At 38.6% G+C, this 12,321-nt stretch overlaps 1 protein-coding gene across 1 annotated transcript in view; it reads right to left on the minus strand.

The window, feature by feature from the left end:
* Window positions 1–4,868: 4,868 nt before the first annotated feature.
* Window positions 4,869–12,321, minus strand: part of stk39.S (serine/threonine kinase 39 S homeolog) — a 166,500-nt gene continuing 159,047 nt past the window's right edge. Inside the window, exon 18 of the mRNA XM_018238844.2 lies at window positions 4,869–9,586. Within this exon, the coding sequence (XP_018094333.2) occupies window positions 9,512–9,586 (75 nt within the window). The 3' untranslated portion in view covers window positions 4,869–9,511. The remainder of the gene's footprint in view (window positions 9,587–12,321) is intronic.

Here is a 12,321-nt window from a genome sequence, read left to right on the forward strand (position 1 = left end):
GAGTTTATAACTGTCAAGACTGTGATTTAGATGATTGTTGATGGACCATTACGCCTCCAATCACTCCTGCTCAACCTCTCTCTATACCTTTCTTTACTCATGCTAAAAATCTGTCATAAGATAATAGGAGAATGTGTTTATGGCACTTTAGCCTTATATTATGTAATGTATATGCTGAAGATGGAATTTTAATTGCCGTGAATATATAGATTTACTAACTGATCCACTACATAGACATCACGCATTGATAATACAATATATTTTATTCCTGTTGCCATTTATCTGATGGCATTGAGCTGAGTTATGCACTTCTTTTACTTTGTGTACATACAATTTGACATATGAACTGTGCAGTTGACATGGCCAGCCTTTAAAGGGAAAAGATATTCATGAAAGGAGACATATACTCTTTTGCACTCCACAGCATTTTAAACTGAATAAGTAAACAATGTCATGCTGAAATGAAAATTAAGAGAGCAAAATGGAGATTGATTACATAGGCAGGTCCGGACTGAGAATTAAAATAGGCCCTGGCATTTCAAGGCAGAATCAGCCCACATAGAGGCCCAAACAGCCCCCACCAGCCCACTAAATACTGACTTTCTATAGGACCTTATGCAGCCCCTCTGGCATTTGCCAAACCCACAGATTGCCAGTGGGCCTGAACATAGGTCTATAGTTGCAATAGGGAATGTGAAATAGTTGGGTAGGCATATCTAGTGCACTCTGAGAGAGTGAGAGAATAATAGCAAAGTGATAATGTTGACTTTGTATTGAATCTTATACAGTTTCAATAGTGGGAGCATGTGGTTCCCAGACCAGCAATGTAGTTTTCTAGAAAAACTAGTAATCTGATTGCTAAACTAATGGGCTTATTAATTAAAAATTGAGTTTGTGTAAAGGTTGTGAGGTTTTTGTGACTTTGAATAAAATTTTTAAAAAGTTTGAATGCTTGCGTGTTTTAAAAAAAAAAAAAAAAACGAATAGAAAAAATTCAATAGAAAAAGAAATTGTGAAAAAAAAAAAACTTACTCACATTTAAAGAAAATGCATTAAAATGATCATAGACAGATTCTGTTGACTGTCTACATAAACCTAGCAACTTTTAGATGGCGGTGGTTTACATTCAAGCTTTATGAATTTTTTCGAGCTAAATAAAAGTTTTTCTTACCATAAATTGAATTCATGAGTTTTATATTAAAAAAAATTGATTAGATGGAAAAACTTCTAATCAAAAGTTGAAAAATCTCCCCCTAATTATATGGTATACAGCAGTGATCCACAAACAGTAGCTCGTGAGCAACATGTTGCTCCCCAACCCCTTGGATGTTGCTCCCAGTGGCCTCAAAGCAGGTGCTTATTTTTTAATTTCAGACGGGGAGGCAAATTTTGGTTGCATAAAAAACAGATGTACTGCCAAACACAACCTCCTGTAGGCTGTCAGTCCACATAGGTGCTACCAAATAACCAATCACAGCCCTTATTTGGCACCCCAGGTACTTGTTTCATGCTAGTGTTGCTCCCCAACTCTTTTTACACCTGAATGTTGCTCACAGGTGAAAAAAGTTGGGGACCCCTGGTATACAGTATGTGACATGACTACCCCCTACAGTAATCGGGGACGGGGATTCACTACTTCTGTACATACATGTACTAGTAATGTTGTATAAAACAATTTGCATGGACAATTGGAACAATAAATACGGCAGCCAGATCAGGGTATGGAGCCTTGTACAATGATTAGTCAGTGTATGGCTGTCCGTAGGCCCTCTTAAAGCTTTTTTTGGCCAAATACATTTTAATAAGCTCGAGAAAAGTTGTCAATGTCCATGTATGCTATTTGCTAATGGATTGATCGGAATGGGAAAGTGTGTGTTATAGTCTTCAGCTAAGGGTCTCTCCATTCTTTATTCTGGTCTTTTGAGTGATCAGTAAACGCTAGCTGCTGCCTACAGACATGAATAATATTCTTTGTAAATAATTGCATTGTTGCCAATAGTTGTTTACTTTACTAACCCAAGAGAATATTCTGAAAATCTCCTATTCCAATGTGCCAATGTTATTTTCATGATTAAAAAAACATAATTTGTATCACTACCCTGGTAGTATTCAGTGCTGTAGGCAAGGTTACCCGATGTGGTCAAAGCTGTGATACAAAGCTAGTTGCGGTATGTTAATAACAGAGACTTCTACCACTAGAGATTCTGCCTATTTTCTACAAGAGGTTTGCAAGAAATAAATATTAAAATAAAAGCATAAATATTTCTATGAGATTATTTTTGAATTAAACAAAAACTAAAAGAACAGTGAAGTGGTCTGCATTTGTAATTTAGGCGGTAACAGTAAAAGGAGCGGGGCTTGTTGCGTTCTGGTCACCTATAGCAACTCATTAGCTGGCAGCATTTACTGGTCAGTTGTTTGGAAACACGCAGCTGATTGGTTTCTGTGGGATACCAGACCATTACATTCCCCCAATTACTTTTGTTGCTGATCTGCAGAACTGAATATGCTAATGTTTTGCTATATGACACAATGTAGCCAACACATCTGTTATATACAGTAGTATATATATATTTTTTTTTTACAATTTAATCATCATTCATTTGCGTAAACATTTAAATGGAACTGAGTTAAATTAAGTCAAGTGGAAATGGCTAAAAAAATCTGACAAGGCAAAATAATTTTCCTTAATAATATTTAATTACTGTAGTCCATTAAGGGGATACATTTTACATGGGATTAGCTAAGAAGTACTAATAGCAAAAATTAAAAAAGTCAGCCTCTTCTTTTTTTACCAGTAAACCCCCGATTCTCTAAAGAATCGTTAATGAAAGAATGGTAACAACAGTGAGGCAGCAAAATGCGATGGGTGCTGATTCACTCGGCATCCCCAGGCAGCAACTGGCGACGCTAATTTGTGGGGATGTAGAGTGAATCTGTGCCTATTGCTTGTTATTACCTATCTGCTATTAGAATTCTTAAATTTTGAGTTTATTGGTAGTAAAGTGTTACTGAAAAATTTCTTTATAAACAACATTTTTTGTGAAAATGTTCTCCTGTCCTTGAATGAGTTCTCCCTGGTGAGCTGTACTTAAAATCTTGACTTTAACATCAGATGAACGCTGCACTCTTGAAAATGCAACATAAAGTTGACCATGACCAAACACAGGCTCAGATAGGTAAATGCCGACTTTATCCAATGTTTGTCCTTGTGATTTGTTGATTGTCATGGCAAATGCAGCCTTAATGGGGAATTGTCGTCGTTTAAGTTTAAAAGGTAATTCCTGGTCAGAACTGGTAAGGTCAATTCTGGGAATCAAAACAGTATCACCGCTATGGGATCCTGTAAGCACTTCTGCCTTGATAACATTTTGTCTCATGCTCTTCACAACCAACCGTGTACCGTTACATAAACCTTGCTTAGTGTTAGGGTAGGGGCACACGGCGCGATTTCGCCGCGATTCTGCGCTGGGCGAGTTGTCGCTGCGTTTTTTAAGCCGAAATAGCTTTGCTAACTTTGGCGCTGGCGTCAATGCAAATCGCGGCGAAATCGCTGCGCTAATTCACACGCGGCGATTCTTTTTCTACTGTCGCCCGGAAACGCTCAGCGAGGCAACTTCGGACGACAATAGAAAACGAATCGCCGCGTGTGAATTAGCGCAGCGATTTTGCCGCGATTTGCATTGACGCCAGCGCCAAAGTTAGCAAAGCTATTTCGGCTTAAAAAACGCAGCGACAACTCGCTTAGCGCAGAATCGCGGCGAAATCGCGCCGTGTGCCCCTACCCTTAAGGTTTCTTAACAGCATGACTATTGTTCCTACTTTGAGTATAAGATTGTGTTGTGGTAATCCAGCATTGTTGATAGTGTTTAAATATTCTAATGGGAAGTTAAGTTTCTCACTTTCGTCTTCAGAATCAATACAGTCAGTACTCAGAAAGACACAGCTTTGTCCAGGAAGTAATGCAATCACTTGGTTGTTTATCATGTCAACATCAATATTTTTTGGAGATAATATAGCCCGTTTTGCTAAAAATGGCCACCCACGCAGGTACGCAACCGGTTCCCCTCCTAGAGTGACGCTAGCGCCGCCATTAGACAAACTTGCAAAGGAGTAGCAAGATGGCCGACGCTTATACAGACTTTAGTGGGCGGATGACAAACTCGCAGAGGAGTAGCAAGATGGCCGACGCTTATACAGACTTTAGTGGGCGGATTTGGCAGTGGGCGGATGACAAAGTCGCAGAGGAGTAGCAAGATGGCCGACGCTTATACAGACTTTCGTGCAGGTACGCAACCGGTTCCCCTCCTAGAGTGACGCTAGCGCCGCCATTAGACAAACTTGCAAAGGAGTAGCAAGATGGCCGATGCTTATACAGACTTTAGTGGGCGGATGACAAACGCGCAGAGGAGTAGCAAGATGGCCGACGCTTATACAGACTTTAGTGGGCGGATTTGGCAGTGGGCGGATGACAAAGTCGCAGAGGAGTAGCAAGATGGCCGACGCTTATACAGACTTTCGTGCAGGTACGCAACCGGTTCCCCTAGTGTGACGGTGAGCGCATCTGCCTCCCTAGATCCTAACCTTCCAGCGGTCGCCGCCTGAGTAAGCAGGAAAGAAGAGGCGGCGGGAGGCAGAAGGAGACGGTGAGCGCATCTGCCTCCCTAGATCCTAACCTTCCAGCGCATCTGCCTCCCCGATCCTAACCTGTTCTGATCCTAACCTTCCAGCACATCTGCTAATCGAAGGCCGCATCTATGTCTTTCGGCTGAAGTTGCGCGCGCATCTCATAGATCCTAACCGAAGTTGCGTGCGCATCTGCCTCCCCTCCACTCGGGACATAGATAGGCCTTCGGTTAGTATATAGGATTCCCTTCACACAACAACAATGTGCTCATGTGCCCCTGATAAACTGTGTGATAGAAATAGATTTGATCACAGACACAACTGACTACATCCCAATCAACAATAAAGGCTATGAAAATCAGTTAGTGGTATGCTGCAGCAAATCCCAGCCCTTAAATAAGGCTACATTGGATTATGTTATTGTTTAAATGGCACCTAAAGCCAAATTTAATATAAGGGCACTTAAATACTTTTATCTACATTGAATTTAAGTTGAGTTACCTTTATGGCATAGGGAGCCAAAAGACACATAAAATTGTGCAGTCATGAAGTTTAACTATGGTTCCTTGATCCACCTCCATGAAATTAATTCTCCTGTTCGTGGAACACATTAAGTTTAAGTACCCTGCACCTATGCATATCCAGAGGCAATGTATTACATGCAAGGTAAATGTGACATACATGCTCAGATACAGTTGTATAAAACATATCTGTGTGTGTATGCTGGCTTGTCAATCCAATATAATATTTATGTCCTATGGTTATTGGCCGGTCAGGGGATCGGCCAGGATTAAAATGTCATCTGTTGATGCACCATGAAGGCCAGTGCCTAGGCAGATGAGGCACTTCCTGCTGTTTTAATCATTTTTCCTTTCTGCCTGAATAATCAGAACAATAAGAAGAATGGCCATCCCATGTGTCCATTAAGCCTTACGACTACTCATTTGGTCCATGTATGGCTGCCTTAAGACTTAAATCTGAAGGAAGAGGACAGCTGTAGAAGACCACATAAAGTAAGAAATAGATGTACAGGGGGGCTGCATTTTATGTAACATAGGGCTGTTGGCTTTTGCATGCCATTTCAAGATCCATCCAAGGATATCAACAGTGATCCAGCTAATTAGACCAATATGACTTAATCCACAATTACAGAATTTCCTTGGAAGTATAAACCACATTATCAAGTTGATTATCAGTTTCGGCAAAGCAAATAGAGCCATACAGTACCTTCACTCTCAGAGATTAGCACCTGCCATAGGTTGAGCAACAGATACAGCCTGCCTGGCAATATAAAGGTATTATTTAATGGATCCCCCACATCCTCTATTTAGAAATAGTCTTGTCCTGTGCGAATGTTTTTACAAAGCAGCCCCTCATAATATAGATTACATATGCAGTTTCTCATTTACATATGGCAAACAGGCCGTTGACTGAAATAATTACATTACGGTATACAGTATAATGCCATAGTAGATCAAGAACAATGGGGTAATAAAAATAGGAAAATAAGTTGATTCTAAACTTCTGTTTTACTAAATTCTGGCCTACTAAAGTGTCTTAAAAATTGAAACTTGGATACATCTATGTGACAATTTATATTTATTTTGTGTATGTTTTAAAGGGGGGTTAGACATTGCAGGCTCTGTGCAGGTTTATTACCTCCTGCAGTTTTATGGTCTTTTGCTGCAAGCAGACCCCTGTCTCTTCCTGTTTCCCCTCCCCCATTGGGGTGTTTATGTATACACCAGGGAGCCATCTTTCCTTTCTTCTTTGAGGACCGTGTGGGTTTTGGCTCAACTTCAGGCAGTAAAGGTGATTGGCAGATGGGGCAAACTGTCATGATAGCCTAGTATAGCCCCATCTGAGTGGCTCAGGGATTTGTCAATCATCCCTGGTAATGTGCCTCTGCTTTTGGGAAAACCCTTGTGCAGCCTCGCCCAGGTTAGTCTCTGCAGAGGAAGCAACCCAGTCAACAAGTTGTGCAAGGACTCCCTGGATCTCTGCAATCAGGATTAAACTAAACCTCTAATTTCTCAGAGGCCATTTGCAGTTTCTTACAATAGGGACATAAGTGGTAGTTTTTCAATATTTTTCACCTTTTCTTAACTGTGCTGTATGTGTATATATATATATATATAGAACCATTTGTAAATATTGTGTGCTGTGAACTTCTTCTATTAAATTCCAATCAATAACTCTACTGGCTTGGCTGATGAAAAGTACCTAAAATTGTATCCTTTTTGGTGTTTGCGTAGTAACTTTGCTTACACTGTTAGTTTGTAGTGGGGCCCTAGGCTGTCTGGTACCTCTAAGGCCTACAGGTTTTTAAGAGCTGAGTGGGCCCAGACAGATAGGATTTGGGGTGAAGTGGGCATATTAATGACCAGGTGGTCACATGCTACCCAAGCGCTGTGGCACTTTCTAAAGTTTTGGCATAACTCAGGGAGATCCAGTGAAGCACCATCCATGGGGTCAGAGGACCTGGGTGCATTCTGGCTGGTTTTGAGTTGTGCCTATGGCCGAGGTGTAGGTCTCTTTGGATTAGTCTGGGAGTATTGGTATTTTTTATAGTCTCCTTTTTATTTTTGCCCACTTAGTAAACCTGGTGGAGTGAACTACCCCCCAGTTTCGTCACAATCTACTTTATGGCAAACCAACTGGTATTTAAGATTACACATTTTAATTCTTCATTTGCAAACTGCCATGCTCAATGGCTGGAAAGGCGCTGTCCAGCTGATACTGTATTTAGTAGCCACTAAAAAAATTCAAATCCATTTTCAAATGTCTTCATTCTAAGTAATGTGCAAGTGTCTTACAAAGAAACAAAATGCAAATACAATATTAGCTCCGGCATCCATATTGACATACAAGATTATCAAAGAATATGGCTGACATCTAACAAACTTTAAAGACATTTCTGAGCATCAAACAGGAAAGAATGTGCTATTTGATCCAAAGATCGAAACATATACAACATCTTGGATATAATCAAAGACAAAGATGCTTCTAAATCAAACTGCAGCAAGCACAGCCTAGCAACTTGCTATTATTAGAAGTGCTCCTGGTTTTTCTAAAAAAATCTGCTAACCCAAAAGACTTCTTTTTTAATGTGAAAAGGCAGATCTCGGTACATTCCTAAGCTGCTTTAACTTCAAGGCACCTACATTTTGGCTACAACTGTTAATATTTTCTAAATGCTCCTTATAAATCCACAAAATATGAATAAGACTTTGAAATGTGTAAATGTGGCTAAATTTAAAGACCATTCTTTAATCCAGATTTGCTCAGCTAGTTTACATCTCAGAATTTACACTGGTGTAATGGGCTTGAAAAAGGCTTTCCACAAGATGTTAGTACCATTGTTTTATATCCATACTGAAGAGGTTGGCACTGATGTTGGGTGATCAGGCCTGGCTTGCACCAGACATTCAATTCATTCCTCAGGTGGGTTGAGGTCGGGGCTCTATACAGACCAGCCAAGCTCCAATCTCGGCAAACCTATTCTGTATGGATCTTATTTTGTACATGGGCTTATTTTCCTGCTGAAACAGGAAACTGTTGACAGAATTGTCAAGAATGGCATTATATGATGTAGTGGAACCTGTGCCAGCAATTCATGTAAATCCTTATTGATAGGCTAATAGAGAGCCATTTGAATTGTTTTCAACTAAATACCCTATGTTAAATACATTTTACACAAACAAATTAAAAATCTGCAAATGCCAAAATGAATGTTACTAGGAACACAATTCTTTTTTTTTTTCATTGTGACAGACCTTCATTTTAAAGCTACACTATATTTCCTCCTAAACAGTAAAGTGTGAGAACAGAGCATATCATGTTCAAACATTCTTGCCATATTTGCATTTAGACATATGACTAGGGGTCCTTTGCCTTTGCTCAGCTCTGCTCTAGTGCATTGAAAATAAATGAAACAAAAACCCTGCTTACAGACAGGGTAAGTACTTATAATTTCTAGGTCTACACAGTGATGGGCTTTTGGCTGACAAATTCCAGCACCTAGTCATCATATTTTAGAGGATGCTGGGTAATAGTGTTCTCTCTAAGATTTATGCTCATGCACAGACATATAGGTTGTAGCAGCAATGCACGCAGAGAACATTTTAGATAAATGCACATATTTCAGTATGCACTCAAAGGATAACTTTGGTGCACAGAAACTACAGGCGATTAGAGGAAGCACACCTTGCAGCAGAAGTGGAGTAGCAGCTTAATAGTCACTTAATAGATCCTGTCCAGACTTTTTAAGCATTTAAAGACCCCTCAAGCACATAATCACCCTTAACATTTATGCTGCAGCTATTAACAACACAATCAGTGGGTGTGCAATTCTTAAATATATGAAAATAAAATTCACAGTTCTCTTTACAACTAGGATTCAAGTTTGGCTAATAAATCATTGTTTCTGAATTATATTAATTTTAAAGTTATACAGAAAATGGGCCGTCTTGTCAATCAACAGCACAATTAAAATAGCAGATTATTTTTTTAACAATAAACAAAGAAATAGCTATTGTTTATAAAATACCTATAACTAAGAATTATTGACATTAGCTTTAAGTGCAACTTTCCTTTTATTTTTTGGTTTTGTTTCGGGATTTTCAAAACTGAGTGTCTTCTTGGATAACAGCTTTAACCCATTGGGTGCCAGCATGATTTCAGCAATCTCTAGAATCTACAACTCTGGCATTCAGCACTATAGATTCTCCGAACTGTGGCAGGCAATTGGCTAGTTCCATCTTGTTGCCTTTTTTTTTTAATTTGTAGACTATGAAGGAAGTTTTGTGTTATGCTATTTTCCCTTTTTGTATAAGATGGCCTCTTCCAAAATTGTGATACTACAGGTCAACAAAGTGCTTCTTAATCAGCTGATGCTAAGATGGGCAAATCCAATCAGCTTTACTTCATCAAGAATCTCTGTCCCATCACAACCAGATGCCTAAAACAAGAAGAAATATAAAATTATTAAAATTACTACAAAGGCAATAAGGAAAATCATAATCATATTCTTGTAACAATTCATAATAGTAAATGTCAGTTGGGGCAAATGTGAGCAGCTTCCCACAAATGATCAAGTAACATGGCAAAAAAATGAAATGTTTATTTTTTTCTGCGATTTTAAACAAATAGTGGCAAAAATCAGGAATTTGAAATTTTTCAAAATCATGTGGATTTGAAATTCTTCAAATTTGAACTAGAAATTCGTCAGTTGAAAAAATCCTGAGAATATAGAATAATAGAAAACCTTAGCAACTACAACCTGTAAAGATTCAATGGGAGGTGTATTTTCAACATTAAAGCTATTTTATAAAATGACAAATTTGAAAAGTCGAATTTGTTAAACAGCTCTCCAGTTTGCTCTCCTGGTCCACATTACCTTGGCAACCATGCACTGATTTGAATAAGAGACTGGAATATGAATAGGACAGGATCTTGATAGAAAGATAAGTAATAAAAAGTAACAATAACAATATGTTTGTAGCCTTACATAACATTTGTTTTTAGATGGAGTCAGTGACCCCTTTCTGAAAGTTGGGAAGAGTCAGACAAAGAAGGCAAATAATTAAATACAACTATACAAAATAATGAAGACCAATAAAGAAGTTGCTTAGATGTAGCCGTTCTATAACATACTAAAAGTTAACTGAAAGGAGAACCACCCCTTTATGAGCAAAACAGAAAATATTATGCATACTAAAACACTGTCACAAAGGCACTGTTGTTTATTAGGGATGTAGCGAACTTGTTCACGCGAACTTCGACCGTTCGCGTCCGCCGAATGTTCGCGAACGTCGGGCGACTTTCGCATTTTGAGTTCGCGTTCGATTCGAATACAAATCGTTCGACCATTCGACCATTCGAATTCCTTCGACCGCTAAAAATCGAACGATTTCCATTCGTTCGAACGATTGTAAGCATTCGATCGAATGAAAAGCATTCGATCGAATGCTTCGATCGTTCGATTCGAATGAAAATCGTTCGATCGAACGATTAAAATCCTTCGATCGTTCGATTCGAACGATTTTAGCGGGTGTTCGAAGTTCGCGAACTGTTCGCGAACGTTCGCATTTTTTGCCGGTGTTCGCGAACACCAAATCGGCAGTTCGCTACATCCCTATTGTTTATATATGATTCTCCACATTGCACAATTATGTTGAAATTCTGAGGAAAATGCTGCATTTTGAGTAAATGTACTTTGCATATTATACAGTATGTGCTTTCGTAAACAAGCCCTAACTGCACATTATTTTCACTGATATTAATATTCTTTTCCAGTGCACCTGTTTAAGTGACATTGCTTTTTGAATTGTGTTTGTTGTCTGGTATAATAATGTAGAATGTACAAGAGGTTATATTTATCAATAATCGCTTCAGAAGAGAATGATCATAAAAGCTAGGAAACGTCGAGTGACAGCAGAGATGAGAAGACTTTGGGGAAAAACAATTCTACTTGATTTGTAATGCTGTTACTGCCTGTGTTTTTACTTATAAGAAATCGATCTGCTTTTATGGTTTTTCCACTTGCTTTCATTTTCCTGCACCATACAGTAATTTTACTGACCTTTAGTATATCATCTATCAGAAAACTTCCCCAGTTTTCATTTTAAGCTTCAGGCAAAAACCAAAAAGCCTCTGCAAACGTAGAGCACCTTGGCAGGTACTTTTTCATCGATACCGATTAAGTGGCCTTGAATAATATATTTTGATATACATATCTGCATAGATTCCACTATAGTTCCTTGTCTATTTACCTTATTTTTTTAATGAAGGACTATTATACTATTAAAAAGATGTGTATCGTGCATTTTGAAAGAAACAGATAGTGGGGGGTCATGAACATTCTGCATACATTCAACTGAATAAAATGTAATGCATTCAAAGAATAATAGCATATATCTTTTTTTTTTAAAGTATATCTTTATTTTTATTTTCTATATACTTCTAATTAGGGCTGAGCATGTTTTATTTCTCTCTGCTAACTAATCCTTATAAGGGCTCAAAAACATGCAGTGATGAAGCTTTAGATTAGAGGGGCCATATACAAAAAGAGCCACAAGTGGTGTTGCACTAAAATGGATGCAAATGTTGGTCTTATTGATTACATTCATTTAAGGTATTTGTGTCCAAACACATTCCTTTCACTTCCTTGTAGTTGTGCTAAGTGCCATTCCGTCCATCCTGCCTCTTCTGATGAATAGTTAAGTGCATCTATTGATGCTGAGGAACCCTGGAGCTACTGTCATCTTGAACATGACAGTATGGTTATCACAGCGGGTATAGCAGAAGCCAACTTAATTTGAATGCTGAATGGCCAATCCCAACTCTGATTGTTGGCTGCAACACTAACAATTTGTGGTCTAGGGGACTCTGACATAGTGTGGATGAAAATATTGCGATATGTTTCCAAAAATTGCATTTTGTCCACTGCACTGCTTTGTAAATTACCCTTTAGGATCTCCGACTCTTTTGGTCAGAAGCTTCTAAAATTTCATTAAAAGTAACTGAACTGCTTGCTGCTTTGCTGGCAAGAGAAGGACATTTAACCATGTTATTCAGGATTGTTTATAGGCCTTTTTTTATTGTGTGGTTAACACTGAGTGCAAATTATGAGAGGCCAAATTGGTGACCCAATAATTTTATAAGAATTTTACATGCCTATATTTTGTGGATCAG

This window comes from Xenopus laevis, chromosome 9_10S (genome assembly GCF_017654675.1).
Source record: "Xenopus laevis strain J_2021 chromosome 9_10S, Xenopus_laevis_v10.1, whole genome shotgun sequence".
NCBI lineage: Eukaryota > Metazoa > Chordata > Amphibia > Anura > Pipidae > Xenopus > Xenopus laevis.